This window comes from Oryx dammah, unplaced genomic scaffold (assembly GCF_014754425.2).
Source record: "Oryx dammah isolate SB20612 unplaced genomic scaffold, SCBI_Odam_1.1 HiC_scaffold_8, whole genome shotgun sequence".
Lineage (NCBI taxonomy): Eukaryota > Metazoa > Chordata > Mammalia > Artiodactyla > Bovidae > Oryx > Oryx dammah.
Genome location: NW_024070192.1, coordinates 39,290,617 through 39,307,143, shown reverse-complemented (window position 1 = coordinate 39,307,143; position 16,527 = coordinate 39,290,617). Strand labels below are relative to the sequence as shown.

Sequence of the window (16,527 nt, the reverse complement as noted above, 5' to 3'; positions counted from 1 at the left end):
CAGCAACGCAGACTCAGTGCAGCCAAAAATTAAATATATATATATATATTTATGTATATAGGATGTGTCTCTATTGTGTGGGGTTAAATGGGAGAAGGTATCAAAGGTGCCTCATGTGGGAGGCTTATGACACATGTTCAGCCTAGGATGGTGTGACTTTCGTTAATGATTCTGAACAAATACTGCACTTCAGTGAAGGAGCAGCTCTTTAGAGAATAACTTCCCTTGTGTAATCACCTGCAGAGTGAGGGCTCCTAACCTTCAGCCAAACAAATCCAGATTTTACATATAACAAGGCTTTGTCAACTCAGTTATGGATATTTCCGTTTAATTTTCTTGTTAACTCAGGATAAATTTAAAAGGCTCTTTTGGATTCAACCTTTGGAATTTGAGAATCACTCTAAATTGTCTGAATCCTTTCTTTTGCTCTAAGTCCGTTCTACTGAAGACGTTTGGTTCGCTTTTTCAGAGTAGAGGCTCTAGGACTTTGTAGTTTAAACAGTTAGTGCCAAGAGATCTTCTTACAGCAAAGCTTCCATGAGCCAGCATCACATTATAAACCAGGACACCTCTGGAGCCAAGAAAAGTGACTCAAAGTCACCATATTCACAAAAGACTGATGATCTTATTTACATAGCAGTTTATTAATTTTTGATCAGGATAGTGTTCTGGAACCATAAAATATCAGTGCTTCCCATCCAGGAAATCCTCTCCTCTATGCCAAAGGACAAAGAATTTATCAGCCAGTAGCTCAGTGGGCATGGAGTCAATCTTTGGGATCATGTTATCTCCCCTGCCAGCTAAGTATGGAGTCAATCTTGAAGACCACTTCACTGGGCCATGGTGAGGCCTGCTAGAGCACCGCCATGGCAACCCAACTCACTGTACCAAATTTAGCATCTGCCAACCTCCACCATGGCAACCCAATTCATTGTGACAAATTTAGCATCTGCAAACCTCTGCATTTTTTAGCTTCTCTTTTCTAGGCTCTCAACTGACTATGCCTCTTTGATTCACATCATTTATATCTGGTCCACAATATATATAACACCAGTTGATGAGATGTCCACTTACTCAATTATAATCACAGTCCAGTCCTGCCTTCCTGAAGTTTCACTGGGTCACCGTGATGGAAAATTGTGTGTGATCCCAAATTCTTCAGGTGTCCACTTCCGTCCTGCACCCCCCCCCCCAATTATCTAAATCACTTCCTGTGTTTTAAGAGTTAACCCATAGGAATAGCCATTTTTCACCTCATATTTCCCTCTATGGTGGTTTTTCCTCTTTCCATCTTGGGCACCCTTCATAGATACTACCAAGTTTTCCCGAGAGGGGAACTCACTTGAACTGTGAATTCATGACAGCAACTGAAAAGGTGTAGGGATTGGAATGATTCAGTATTGACATCAACACATAGTTTGGGAACAGATTCCTCCCATTGTTTGTCACATTTTTCTTTGAAAGCTCGAGACAATGTTTTCGTTAAGGCATTTGGTTAAAATAACAACTGAGTTTTGAAGATACTACTTTATTAGGTCTTGGGACTTCCCTTGTGGTTCACTGGTTAAGACTCCACTCTCTCAGTGCAGAGGGCACAGGTTTGATCCCTAGTCAGGGAACTGAGATCCCACATGCCAAATGGCACGACCAAAAAAATAATAAGAAGAAATCTCTATCTCAATTTCTACACCTTTGCATCTCTGGTTTTAGTCTGACTACATTCAAACCCTCTGCTCTTATTTTCTGCCTGTGCTTACTTCCAACTGTTGCAGTTTCTCCTTGTCTCTATTTGTCATTTTTCCCCTTTGTGCCTTGGTTTTAATGACTCTTTGATGAGGATATCTCACAATCCCTGTCTCTGTCCCCTCTCTATGTTTTTTTCTCTATCTATACATTCCCTCTTTTTCCTAGTTCTTTTCTTTGAATGTTTATTTCGTCATTCTGCCCCCACTTCCTTTTTTCTGATTCTCTTCAGTCCCTTTGCTTATTCTTCTGTGTCATTTCCCATTTCCTATTCTTATTTCTCATCATCCTACCAGCCTCTGCCTCTCAGTTCTTGTCTCTGTGTTGTGCACTGTAGCTGTTTGTGCTTTGTCTTTCTGCTGGTCTCCAACTCAACATATTGCATGCTTTTTCTGTCAATGAATCTTTCCATTGACTGCCTCCTCTACCTTCTGTTCTGCTTCTCAGCTTCCCTGACTAATCTTCATCTCTCTCTCTTTTTTTGGTCACACCATGCAGCATTTGGGATCTTTGTTCCCCAACCAGGGATCGAACTCATGCCCCCTGCATTGGAAGTGCAGAATTTTAAACCACTGGACCACCAGGGAAGTCCCCCTTGGTCTCTATTACCACTTCTTTCCTCTCACTCTGCTAATCTATCAGCCACTACCACCTGTCTCCCTGGGATCTGGTGGTTCCTCCTTGTCACTCTCCTTATTTCACCATCGAGACCATCTGTATCTTCCACCATTGGGGTCCCTTCCCATCAGCCTTTAGTTCTATTTTGCTTTTTTTCTTTATGACCATTTAACCAATTCTATGATTTTGGTTCTTCTCAGCATCTATAACAGAATTTCTTGAAATTTCTGCCAAGGATTGTGTCTTGCCCTCTATCTCTCTACATCTCTGCCTCTTCTATGCAACAAATCTTTTCCTATCTGTCTTTCCATCTGCATGTGTCTGTTTCTTTCATTCCCTTTGTCTCTCTCTAGCTCAGCTTTTTGCTTTTATCTTTCTCTTGCTTTTGTCTCCTGTATCTTTTCTGTGGATAATTAAGGGTTATCTATTTCTTTCCTATTGTTTAGTGGAATTGCAGCTTTCATCTGCTTACACTTCATACAACCTGGATGTTCTGCCTGCAGAAGGGAGGTGTCTTGTGCAATAGGAAAAAAAAAAGAAAAGAAAATGAAGTAGAAGCAGCAGAGGAGAAAGGAGAGCTTTCAAATTAATCCCAGAAGAGAGTCAGATATTCCTTAATGCTTCTGCATCCAAGTGGAAGCCTCACCTCATTTGCTTCTGCCTCTGACCTCATTCTTCCATGAAGGCCCGAGCTTGGGAAGACCCTACATGAGGCACCCGGAATGGGTGGTTGAGTTCCTGCTATGGCTCTAGACTTTAGTACAGTTTGGAGAAGACAGACCTAGCCAGGTGTTCATTCCTCTAATGAATCTCAGAATTCCTCTAGGAATCTGTATTTTTTTTAAAAGGTCCAAAGACACTAAAAAAAGGTAAAAGGAGGATGCTGGACACAGTAGGACTAGGTTGAAATACAAACAGAATGATATGGTTTTGAGAACCAGAAACATCACCAGTTTCTTGTCTCTTAGCAACTGTTATGTCCATCCCTACTGGTTACACAGCACCTGTTGAACCCTCCTCCCTCTGCCATAATTTGGTCATGGATGAGGTCTCTCTTCTCTCTGATCTTCACCACTTCTGACCAGATCTCTTTCTGATCCTAGAAGGACTTCCACTTTACTCATCTGTTCCTGTGCTAAAGCAGAGTCTCTGTTCCCATTGGCAGTTTCTTCCAGCTTCATGCCTTCCACTACCCTTTATTGGTAGCACAGGCTGTACCTCTGGAATTAGTTTGCTGAAAAGGGCAGTAATCTGATGACGGGATTCAGTGAACAGTAGCCCAGTTTCCCACCCATCCATGAATATTAGCATTTCTCCTCAGATCCTAGGAATGCAGGAGTTAGCTGGAAGAGGAACTGAGATACTAAAAACCAAGTCCAGGCCTTGTCCCTGGGGGATAGTGCATTGAAAACCAGCATCTCCTGGTCTTGGTCTTCCCTCCCCCAGGCCTGGCAGAGGAGGAGCCTGAGGCTCAGTCTCTCAGCCTGAGAGTGGAATCGTCCCTGGTGATGGACTCACCATCACAATCTGTCCTAGTGCCCCTGGTTTTCTTGTTTCCAAGGGTGCGTGGGCAGGGCCGAGATCGCAAAACATCACTGACCAAAATGTGGATGCCCAAATTGATGCTCATGACACCCACAACGGCCAGTCCAGTTCCACCAAGGATGACCAGAGCAAGAGGGATCTGGTGGCATTGCTGGAACAGCCACAGGCTCATCCACCCGAGCGGCACCAGGCGGAAGAGGGCCAAGGTGGCCAGGGTGGCCCAGCTGGTCACGCTGAAGGCCAGGGATGGAGCCTGGCGAGAGAGCAGCAGCAGCTGGCGTAGGTGCAGGCAGGTGGAGTTGAGCTCCAGGAGCAGAGACACCACAGAGAAGCCCACGTAGTGGCCGGAGAGAACGGCGGTGCTGAGGCAGCTCACGACCTGGGGAGCCGAGGTCAGAGGTCAGAGGACCTTCCATGACCTACCACCCATGAGGTCCCAACATGATCAGGTCCCAACATCCCAGTCCTCAAGAAGGGTTCCCAAGCAGTTTGTGGCACTTCCCACACAGCCCCCAACAAAGCCAACCTTATGTTTTCCCTTATGTTAGGAGCCTGAATGGCCTTGAAACAACCCTTCCATAGAACTGAATTGGAGCAGCTTTGGCCCCGGGATGTCTGCCCCCCACCATTTGCATTCCTGTGCTTTCACACCGCATCCCCACTCCCAGTACTAGGACTCCCCCTTCTTATTAAGCTCCATAGTCAATGTTTCTGTGATAGACTGGACACCTGTGGGAATCCAGTCTCCTTGGGCAGTGCTGACTCCAGCTGTGGCCAGCAGTAATCCCCTCCCCCCCAATTCAGCCCAAGGTTGGGAAGATCAAGTGCCAGCAGGGGTCGGAAACTCTGGGGGAAGTCACAGGACAGAAGGCTGATGAGAGACTAGGAACCCCCCCCCCCGCCCCCTCCCCCCGCTGGGCACGCCTCCTTCCCTGTCTCGCCACTTGCCAAGTCTCACCACCGCATGGTGACAAAGAAGATCCCAGGCCTGGCCCAAGGTCTGGTTCCACAGCAAGTCAGTTCCATCTGCCAGGAAATAACCTGTGGGCAAGGAGGGAGGCTGGTGTTAGGCTTCCTCCAAGCCAGTGTCCAGTCTGGAGAATAATCTCCACCTTTCCCTGCTCTTTAGTTTCCTCTCAGTAAAGCTGCCAGAAACATTTCACTCCATTAAGAAATGGAAGAGGGAAGGAGACCTGGAATGACTTCTGGAAGTTTGTCCCCTGCCCCAAACTGGTCCAGCTTTCCCTGAAGACTTACCCACAGAGACAGCCACCAGCAGCAGAGCCCAGGGAGGGTGGCCATGAATCGGGTCGGCGGCCATCTGAGGGTACAGCGACAGCCTGAAGGAGACGAGAGAGCCATGGTCAGCGTCTGTGTGGACACGGATCCATTCCCCGGCTGTGGACGGATCGACACCACCCACTCATCCACAAACCCACCCCAGCCTCAGACACTTCGAGATCTCGCATGGATTCTGAAGATGTCCCCGGGTCTTTTAATCCCAGCCAACCGCCCCCCTCCCTCGCCCTCGCCACTGTGCCTCCGAAACCTCTTAAGCCCCGCACCCGAGCAGCGCCCCAGCCCCCGTAAGCAGGCTGTGCACCAGGGAGACACAAATGTTCCGCCACTTCCAACGGTTCTGGGCGGCAGATCCCGGCGTGGGCAGCAGCTGCAGCCCCCAGTGCAGCCCCCGGAAGGCGGCGAAGGAGGCGCCGGTGACGAGGAGCCCAGAGGGCGCCATGGCCTGGCGGGCGGGCTAGATGCGGATCTGTCCCTGGGGCTCCCGGGCTCTCAGCCCCGACGCATCCAACACCCCGCTGCGGAGACTGCGAGCAGGCTTCCCGGCAAGGCGGGGTCCTTAGGTTCCCCCGCCCGCTCCGCCTTCGGAATCGGCTTTAACTTTTCCAGGTCTCGTCCACGCCCCCAACCCCTGGCTGGGCGGTGATTGGAGAAGCCGTGGGGCCACCGCCCCTTGAGCCACAGCAACCGACCACTTGCCGCCTTCGAGGGGGATGGAGGGTAGGGGGCTTCCCGGGATCAGACCCGTAAACGGAGCTTAGGGAGGCTTTCTGGATGTCGACAGGGGTCTTCCCAAGCCCTCTTGTGTCCCCACTTCCCCGCAAATCCGGAAATGGCTTGTTAATCTCACCTGATACTCTCAGAGGCCCAGCCATATGAACCTTCACCTCCTTCACCTCCTCTCACCTCTCACCTGCTGTCCCTCCTTCCCACTCTACCCACGCAGCCCTGAAGTTAGAGGCCAGGGCAAACCCAGTCCTACGGGCATAAACCTCGCCATCGCTCTGCCCCGCGCCCCACCCCAGTCTCAGTTGTGGAGCGGGGCGGGGCGGAGGGCGGACACGGGGGCACCTCACTTCCTTCCAGCCACCTTCCTTCCCGAGGTTTCCAGACCTTGAACACATTTCAGCAACCCCATGTAAACACCAGGGCCCCTCCGCTACAGAGGACCTTGATTATCAGTCCCAATCTTGAAAAGCACCCCCCGCCCCCTCCCGCCAGGGCTTGGTACCCATTAGGGGAGGAGTGAGTATCTGTGCCAATTTGAGGAGGCAAGGAGAGGTGACACAGGGTCATCTCAAGATTGGGGAAGACTCAAAGGGAAAAAGCCACATCTTGCGTTCAGAAGCTGGACTGTCAGGATTATAAAGAAGCTTTCAGCTTTGGGGGCGGGGAACTTTTCCTCTTCTGAAGAGTGACAGGTTCTTCCTGTTTTCCATTTCACTCCATCCACTCTACACCTCTTTAGGTGGCTGCCACCAAGTCAGAGCAACAGCTGTTCCCTGTACAAGGAGTGGATTCCAGCTACTCCCAAAGAATAAAATTCATAAAGCAATAGGTGCTCCCACAAATGTTCTCACAACTCCCCTCCTCCACCAAAAGCCCATTATATGAATGGGGCTGGGGGGAACCCTTCATTCTTCCACACCCACCTCTCCAGAAGTTTTAAAAATTACAGATTCTTTTAAATCTTATTTATTATATGAAAGCCATACATGATTAATGTAGAAAATTTAGCAACTACAGAAAACCAAATGAAAAATTACAACTTTATTCCATCATCCAAAGATAACCACTATTATTAACAATTTGGAGTATGTCTGCAGTCTTTTTAAAACTGTCTTGTAAGTATACGCCCATATTTAAAAAAGCAAAATTGAGATCACATAATACATATCATTTTATAACCTTTTTAATATTCAGAGAGCATTTTTCTTTCCAGTCAAATGCTCTCCTACATGACTTTTAATGGCTGAGCCATGTTCCACCATCTGGGTGGATACATAATAATTTACTCAAGCAACCCCTTCTTGCAAATTTTCATTACAGCTGAAAAAGAAATGAATTCCCAACCGGACAGTTGGTTCTCAATTTTTCCTACTGCATTGCTGGGATGAACATCTTATAACTAATCTTTAATTATATTCTTAGGATACATTCCCAAATGTAGAATTACTAGATCAAAGGCCATGATACTTTTAGGACGTTCAGCACACATTACCCAACTGACATCAGTAAGACTACCCACTTGTATATCCATGTGCAATGTACGAGAGTGTCATTTTAGGACTTCTTTGTCAATAACTGGGTCTTATTTTTTCTCTTATTGTTTGCTACAGGAAAAAATGCTTCCAGCTATAGCTGCCTTTCTTTAATTACTAACGAAGCACAACTTTTTCCATGGTTTTATCTATCGGAATTTCTTTTATGAATTTTCTGCATATGTCCTTTCACAGCTGGCTCTTGCTCCTCAAGGGTGCTTAAAGACAAATTACATGGTGAGGAGAGGTGGAAGCGGGAGGATGAAGTCAAGGACACTTCAACATGGTCCCACATCTCTTATGTGGAGGCAGAAAGACTGGAGAGCAATGGAGAATGAAGTAGACGGCTGGAAGCTTGTCCTCGATGGAGGGTGGCTTGTCCTCCCTCCTCCTGGGGGTGCTCCTGGCCTCTACGGGCCCCCTCTGCAGGATGTCCAGACAGGGCCCTGTGCTCTCCAGGCCTGGTCTTTCACTGGTCTTCTGTCTGCCTCTGTCTTTCCAGGCTGTTCTTCCTCATTTCTGCTCCATGAGGGGTGAGGATGGCAGAGCCATGTACCCAAGGCTGGATGAAGACACTGTGGCCCGTGAAGCGAGGAGGGGAAGAAAGGACGGAAGCAATGTCCAGGGACAGAGCAACCTTTGTTGCAGCCTGTGAGTGGACTCAAGTCTACCCACCCTCCTCTGTTGCAGTCCACTCACATCCAGCTTAGGCTGCAGAAGGGTGGGTTCAATGAGCTACTCTCTCCTAAATCTGTTCCTCAAAAGTGGAGAACAGGACCCAGCTACCTGCTCAACTCCTGCTCCCAAACAGAACAAACAGCGTCCAGGAACCCCTGAACTTGATTACCTTCAGGCAGGGAGACTGGGCCAAGGCTGAACCACACCAGAACATGAGCCCCAAGGTGGCATTAGATCAGGAGATGGGGGATGGCAGCTTTATTCTGCCTGATGCCCCTAAAGTGGTCACATCTCATAGCCCATCTCTTCTGGTTGCTGGAGAGGATAATTTCCTGCCTGCATGGGCCTGAGCTGAATCTCACACCCGATCCTTGAAAAGTAGGGGAAGTCAGCAGTGGCAGCTGGAACCCCATCAGGGCTGTGGTCCTGCTCTGGGAGGCAGGGGAAGCCTGAGCCACCTTTGCTTGGTGGAAAGTCAATGCCAAGACTGAGTTCCCAGTAGCTCCTGGCATTGGTCTAACCCTAGTCCCTCCCCTCAACCTCCAGCTCCAGCTCCTGGGGTTCTGGTCAGGGGAAAGGGCAATAGCTTATGTGAAAAGCTGTTCTGTTCCCACCCACAGCAGAGGACAGCCCAGGCTCTGAGTCCACAAAAGTGGGCTTCTGATTCCTTCATGTACGCTCAATTCTGTGATTCCCCATTTCACAGGTGGAGAAACCGAGAGAGGGGGCCTAAGAGTCCCACGTGGAAGTATCCCTGAATTTAGAGTCTGGGCCAGACTAAGGAAATACAGGGAACAGGTAAGAGCAGGGAGATGACTACTCAGATGGGCAACTCAGTATGACCTTTTCCCTGAAGAAGAAACTTACTTTTGAACTTGGAAAGGCCAGTAGGAAGCAGTGAGGGGCAAGGAAGGAAGGAGGATCAGGAAAGACATTTGCATAAAGGAGAAGGCAGGATTTTTTTTGCTCCACTTCTTCCCACTGTCAAAGACCAACTAAGCTTGGGTACTCAGAGCCCTCTATTCCTCAGTTCAGCCTGGGTCTCTGATCTGAAACTTTCTCTCTTGCTGGGTCAATCTGGGGCAAGGTTCTCCAACTGAATAGGGTTCCCTTCCCCAAAAGGTATCATCACTCTCGCTGTTTAGAACTTCCCAGCCCCAGCTCTGTCACCTTCCAGAGGAGGGGGAAAGCAGCTCCTTCTCCTCTTCTTCCTCTTCCTCCTCCTCCTCGAAGCCAGGGGCAGAGGGCAACAGTTCTTCAACTGGCAGCTTTAGCTGGGTCAGGACATAAAGCTTGCCACTGAAGAACTACTGCGGCTCAGCCAGGTGAGGATGTGGGAGGCACAGGTTCCTAAAAGGGAAAGGAAAGAAAAATGGGAAAGACGTGAGCAAGGCCATGTCACAGGGACACTGTCCCACTGGCCATCAAAGTCCAGCTCCAGTGGATGTTCAACCTTCTAATGAAGGGCTTCTTGCCTCTGACCTGGGCCTCCAGCAAGGGACAAGAGGCAGCTCTGAACCTACTTCCTTGCTCCTCTTTCCAGAACTGAAGGCTGTAGAAACCTAGATGTGCTCTCACCCCATGTTGCCTTGGCTACCTACAGCCTCCTCAGCACTGAGAGGGCAGGATCTGGGAGCCTGGACACTCTCCACCAGTTACCCAGGTATTAGGTGAGAAGGTGTACCTCAGGTCCAGAAATGGGAGGGATCAGGGCAACTGACTCAGTCTCAGGGAATTCAGCAGGAAGAAGAGTTTTGGTGGGGGGGCCTACATCTGGGGAAGAGTAAGGAAGGGAGGAGGTTTAGGGTTTCGAAGAAGGTCAGCAGAGGTTCCTGGGACTATGAGGAGAGGAAAGGGGACCAGAGGCTGGAGGAAAGGGAGGTAGGGCAGGGTGGTTGGGCAGCTTCCCCAGGACTCTTAAATGCCAGGCATTCCGCTTGCACATTCCGGGTACATCTGGTATGAATTCCAGGCTGTCTGCCGGCCCCTCCATGTCTGAACTTTGTTCCAAGTTCCAAGCCCCGCCCCCACAGTTCCAACGCATGAATCAGCAGGAAAAGCCGGGCCCTGCAGCATGGCCCAGGGAGGGGGCTGGGGGCGTGGCAGGCTTGAAGGCTGCGAGCTTGGGAGGGTGGGTCTGTGCTGACACTCTGTCGAAGGGCATGGTCCATGCCAGTGTGAGGGACCAAGGCGGTCTTGCCTTTAGATATCTATACTCAGAGGGTAAAGAGAGATTAGGGTGGGAGGTTTTCAAATTACAAAACCCTCTTGGGAGGCATGAACTTTGTGGCATCTTCCTTCTCCCAGGTGACCAGTTCAACTCCTTCCCACTCCTATCTGTCTGAGCAGGCTCTGTTCAGCCCATAGGACTCAGCTGCTGCTGAGAGTCTGTGCCAAGCAGGTGCCCTTGGCTGCAGGGAGGGGTGGGCCCAGGGCACTGACCCTTTGACCAGCTGCTCCATCAACCCTCTGGCACCCTGACAGCTCCTAGCTCAGTCTGACAGCCAGGATGACAGGCCAAATGAGTTGGAGGCTGGAACTAGGGCCGGAGGGAGGTGGGGGCAATAGCCTAGCCAGAGGCCACGGGGAGGGGCCAAGAGTTGGCCGAGAGGTGGGGAGAGAGGGAGCCCAGTGATGACTAACCCAGGCGCCCCACCCAGCCAGCCGGCTTCCCAGGCGGTCAGGGCCAGGCCTGGGCTAGGGGCCCCACAACCGGACAGGCTGGGGGGAGGTGCAGAGGTGACCTTCTCTCGGCCCAAGACGGCCAGTTAGGCTGGGGAGGGGGGAAGGTTAGAGTTTCCAAGCTCTCCTTCTGCCTGTTCCCCCCACCAACCCGCGGTGAAACCCTAACCTTTGGGTTGCATAAGGCCCCTGCACCGCTGCCCCCTACTCCTTTCCCCTCCCCCCTTACATAACATCCCCTGGAGGGAACGAGAGGAGGGGCTGGCCCGCCCAGAGACCCCTTCCCTGCCAGGGCGCTCAACTGGCCCTGACCCAGTGACTGCCGGCACAGGCAAAGCACCTCCCCGTTACCCGCCCTGTCCAAATCCTCAAGCTGGGAGGCCGGCTCCCGTATCCTCAGACCAGAGGGCGCCGAGGTTAGCCGCCCCCAGCCCTCTGGCCCCTCGTCTTCCTCCCAGCTACTCCACAAAACCTTTCCGCACGACTACTGTCCCAGACTGCTTCTTTAGACCTCCTGACACACTACTCCATCCAGTCAAGGCCCCTCTCCCCCAGAAGGCCCCAACCCCCGCCGCCCCCTCACCCCTCCCCCGGAAGGGCAGGGTGTGGCCGTCAGGACCCTACTTTCCCCCATTACCCCGTTAGCACGGTTCCCTCCTGCGCTGCCGGGACCCCAGCTCACACCCACCTGGTGCTGGGTGGGGGGGTGCTGAGGATAGGGGAGCAAATCAGTGCGTCCGATCCCCACGGCCGGCGGCGCTGTCTCTTCCCAGCGCCCAGCACACACCGGCTCCAGTCTCCGATCAGCTGGCGGCGTCGTGACGCACAAACTGCGATTGCACCGCCCAGGGCCAATCACCGCCCACTGCTGGGCAGCGTGACTACACCCACTCGGGGGCGCCAGCGCTTCGCCTTGGTCCCGCCTCCCTGGCCGTCTTAGCTCTGATTGGCAAGGAGGCCACCCCTTTGCTGAGTGGAGTAGAGCTAAGCCACGCCAACCAACTCGAGAGCTGGCCAATAGGTAAAAAGGTGTGGCTTAGCCCTGCGTCTAAGCTACTTGCTTAGAGGGGCGGTACGTCAAACCCGAGTCCTAAAGAGCAGAAGGAAGTCGAGGCGTGTGTGTTTGCGGTGCATACTGGTCAATGTAGTTCTCGGTCTGACACCTCGTTCCCAGAATCCAGCGCGCTCTGTGAGTTGGCATTTTTAAACTCATCTCTGAATCTATCCCGGCGAACTCCTTAAAGGGCTACAGCCCCTCCTTCTCGGAGCTGTGAGTGGTTCTTTTAGACAGCCCCCAAACGGATTCACTGACCTCTTGCAGGAGGCGATGTTTCTCTCAGGAAGAGCAGAAGAGGCTGCAGGAGTGAGAACTGAAGGTGGAAATCAGCCCCAGGGCACACAGACTCTTCCTTTGAAATGAGGACTCCTGGGAGCTTTTGGAGGAGTGAGGACTGCCTACCTCGGCTGGCCTCAGCTTTCTCTTGGAGAGGTCTAATCCACTCCTCCTCCTGGAGGGCCTTCCTAATCAGAGGAAACTTCTGGTAGAAGATGTCTTGCCACAGTCACAGAGAGACAAAGCCTGTCAAGCAGCAGCTTCCCAACGAAAGATTTATAGCACAGTCTTCACCTGACGGTAGAAGGAAGACTTGTGGTCAGAAACTAGGGGACGGGCCGGGCCAACGTGCAACTGGCCAGCAACCCCGTCCTCAGCACGATACCCCCATTCTGTCCCGCCCCCCAGAAGCTTTTCCCTGACTCAGGCCTACTTAGGGAAGAGATTTCAGAGGTGGAGACCAGTGAGGAGGCTGTTCCTTCCTCAGAGGCCAATCAGAACATAGAGGGGCGGGGACATGGGCCAAAAAAATTTAATAATAATCGGAAAAGAACCCAATGACTTGGCAAAAGCTGCAGAACCGTTTCGTTAAAGGTCCACCCCATCTCAATCACTCCCATCTCTCCACCACCATTAAAAAGGGACGTGTGGAGAGGGGTCCATGATGTTTCCATAAGCTCCCAATTGAGGGTGAAGGTAACAGCCTAGAGTGTGAGGTAGTTCCTTCTGCGTGAAAGACGGGCTCCATCAAGGGAGTGCTATGGCTCCTACGAGCTCCAGAACGCCGAACCTGTGTTCAGAACATTGTGCCTTTAAGGAAACTTCCTGCCTTCCACCCCGGTAACAGCTGATTGTTGGAAAGTGTGACCTCAGGGGACGAATCAGCTGTTACCACATCCTCCTCCAGTTCTGCCCTCCTCTATCCCCTTCTTCTCCGCCCTCGCCGCCCCCACCATGGGTGATGAGGAAAGGAAGATGAAACCCCAAATATGGGGGACCCGCTTGTACGTTCTTTCCTCTCATCTCTCACTCCAAGACTGCCTCCCTCCCCCACCCTACCCCTTCTCCTCCCTCCCCCACGCTCCCCTTCTTCCTCCCTCTTCTCTCCCTCCTCTCCCGCCCCCTGTCTGCTGGTTAGGTCTTCAGAGGCTCTGAGCTTGGAACGAGAGGTATTTCCTGTCGGCACAGTCAGCTCAGACTCGCCCTCCCCTGGTCTAGTCGGGAGGCCAGTATTGGGGAAGCCCAGAATGGTGGCTGCCTGGGTGTGTGGGTGCTCTAGGAATGGATACTGGGGAAGGTCCCGTGAATCTACAGACCAAACCTGAAGGAGAGAAAATGGCTGTGGAAAGGAGCCTGCTTCCCAGGCCAGCTCCCCACTACTCCCTCTCAGGTTCCTCCCCAGACAGGGTCCTGCTAAGGAGATCCTCCTGGCTTTGCCCATTACTCCATATACATTTTTTACATTGCTCCATTTTTTATATTTTCACCTCCCTGTCCCCCCGCCCCGCCAAAGGTGCTAATGTGGAACTTTCCAGGGGCCGCAGGTGGAGCACAAAGGCCCCAAGAACCAGGGGCTTTGGCTAGGAAGTCCTGTGTTGGAAGACCCAGGTAAATATTTTGCCCAGCCCTGAGCTGGGAGTCGGGGTCACTCCAGGACAAGCTTAGTGTGACGTCCCAGGACTGACTTGGCAAGGTTGGGAGAAATTGAGCAGGGTCTTGGCCAAGCTTGGAAGAAAGAGAAATCTCACCAGCTGCCCCCGTTTACCATTATGCTTAGCACAAAAGTCCTGTTCCCTTCTTCTCACCCAAGACCCTTGGAATAGGCCCTTTCCTGTTTTGTTCTAACTTACCATATCCCCATCCTGCCACTGTGTAGGACAAAAGCAACAGTCTTTGAGTCCAGGGTTTTTGATCACAGCACTATTGACATTTTGGGCTGGATAATTTCTTGTGGGAGCTGTCCTGTACACAGTAGCTTGTTTACTGGCATCCTCAGCTCACACACACCCCCACCACCCTCCAACTTATGACAATCAAAATCATCTCCAGACATGACCAGATGTCCCCTGGGGGCCAAAATCGCCTTCCATTTAGAACCATTGAGTTAGACAAACTTGGATTCAAATTCTAACTCTTACCACCTGTAAGCTTGATGAAGATACCTTACATCTCTGAGCCTCAATTTCCTCATCTACAAAACTGAATGAATAATAAAGTCATGGCTTATTGTAGGGTTTTAAAAAAGAATATGTTTGAAAACACCTAGCACAATACCTGTCTCAGTTGGCGCACTAAACATTAGCTTCCTTCACTTTCCTCCTTGCCACATTGGCAAGAGCTAAGCTCCATCAGCACAGGCTGACTGTTGGGACCTCTGCAGGCTTCCTCCCTGACCATTCAAGCCATGACCTCCGAGAAACTCAATATGGGGTCCGGTGAAGGAGAGTCGCTGACTTGGTGCCAGATCCCCCGAAGCCCAAGGGTGCTTGGGCTGAGATTCAGGCAGCATTTGGAAACAGAGTTATTACAGGACACTGTACTTCAAAATGTAGCCTGCAGATTGCCTGCATCAGAAATATTTAGTGCTTGTTAAAAATTCAGATTCCAGAGGTCTCAATCCGAAGTACATCATAACGTTTGAAAAACCACGGTCTTAGGGTTTAAATTGGGGAAGGTGTCATTACCCCAGAATTTAGAACACCAGTGCCCAGTATTGCAAAGACATCTCAATATAAGGGATGGAAAGAACTCTTAAGAGATAAGGTTAGTTACACTCAAGGTCATTGGTGCATTACAAGCTAAAACCACTAGAGGGCAGAGCACACACAAACTTGCAGAAAGAAAAAGGAATGCCTCCTTAGTCTAGGTAAACTGAAACCAGAGCAAAGAAGACTGCAAAATTTTGTTGGTACTAAGAAGCAGGCTCAGGTGCATTAGTGGTAAAGAACCCGCCTGCCAATGCAGGAGTCATAAGAGACGTGGGTTCGATCCCTGGGTTAGGAAGATCCCTGGAAAAGGGAGTGGCTACTCAGTCCAGTATTCTTGCCTGCAGAATCTCGTGGACAGAGGAGCCTGGAGGGCTACAGTCCATGGGGTAACCAAGAGCTGGACACAACTGAAGCAACTTAGCACGCAGCACACAAGAAGCAGGCACTACCTCCAGACCCTCCTCTGGTCTTAGGTACTTAGACCAATGTTAGGGATACAAGATTGTTAAGAACACATAATTTCCCAGGTGAAAAAAACAATACGGCACGATGGTTACCAAAGGGAAAACAGTAGGGGAGGGACAAATTAGGAGCTTGGGATTAACACACACACACTACTATATATAAAACAGATAATCAACAGAGACCTACCATACAGCACATGGAACTCTACTCAGTATTCTGTAATAACTTATATGAAAAGTATCTGAAAAAGAATAAATATACGTATATGTACAACTGAATCACTTTGCTGTACACTTGAAACTAACACAACACTGCAAGTCAACTATACTCCAATAAAATTAAAAAAAAACAAAACAAGGGATTTCTCTGGAGATCTAGTGGTTAACTCTCTCCTTCTACTGCAGGGAGCACAGGTTCCATCCCTGGTTGGGGAACTGAGATTCCCACATGCCACAGGGCATGGCCAAATTTTTTTTTTTTTTAAATTAAAAACAAAATGGTACTTGGCCAAGGAGTACAAAGAACATTGGTTTTAGAATGAGCCAGGCCTAGATTTGAATCCTGGTTCTACCACTTCCTAGCTATGGGACCTAAGCAAATTAGTCAGCTTCCTCATCCTAAAACGGATCTAAAACTATCCTCTTAAAAAGGGTTGTGGTGAGAATTTAAAGTATGCAAACTGCTTAGCAAGATGCCTGGCTCCTGATCAGTGCTCTGTAAGTGGTGGCTGTTATTATCACTCAAGGTCATGTGATCAACCACATCAACGGTTCTAGCTGCCTTTTTCAAGAAGGATACAGATGAAATCAAATTATGGCTGAGCCATTCCTGTTCCTCTCTAATTAGGACTTTATTTTTTTTCTTAAGTGCCTTTACAGAGCTCCCACACCTCCACACCAGACTCCTACATGAGACAAACTCTCCTTCTAGGAGTGGGACTGGAAAAAGATACTGGTGTCTCGCTGAAGACAATGGCCTGTCAATCCCACAAATGAGTCAGAACCGAGTCCTTCAGACTCCTCTTGAAGGAGTCCTGTAGTTCTGGCGCCGGCTTGCTGGTTTCTGCCCCCTGCCGTGTTGCACCTTCCCCCCAGCCACCGTGGCATCTGCAAAGCTCTGACAACAGCAGGCAGGCTCTGTCATACAGCAGAGGCAGATCTTCAACAGGAAGTCTTGGGGGAACATTTCCATCCTG

General features: G+C 50.4%; 1 protein-coding gene and 1 long non-coding RNA gene across 2 annotated transcripts; both read right to left on the bottom strand.

The window, feature by feature from the left end:
• Positions 1-623: 623 nt before the first annotated feature.
• Positions 624-6,032, bottom strand: TLCD2 (TLC domain containing 2). The gene is made up of 4 exons (XM_040243793.1): positions 5,472-6,032; positions 5,164-5,246; positions 4,865-4,947; positions 624-4,285 (listed from the first exon to the last, which is right to left on the bottom strand). The coding sequence occupies exons 1-4, from the start codon at positions 5,645-5,647 to the stop codon at positions 3,833-3,835; spliced, it is 795 nt and encodes a 264-aa protein (XP_040099727.1). The 5' UTR covers positions 5,648-6,032; the 3' UTR covers positions 624-3,832.
• Positions 6,033-6,884: 852 nt separating this feature from the next.
• LOC120866224 lies at positions 6,885-12,132 on the bottom strand. Its single transcript, XR_005721614.1, has 2 exons — positions 11,515-12,132; positions 6,885-9,494 (listed from the first exon to the last, which is right to left on the bottom strand). It is a non-coding gene; the product is annotated as an uncharacterized LOC120866224 (long non-coding RNA).
• Between the last annotated feature and the right edge of the window lie 4,395 nt (positions 12,133-16,527).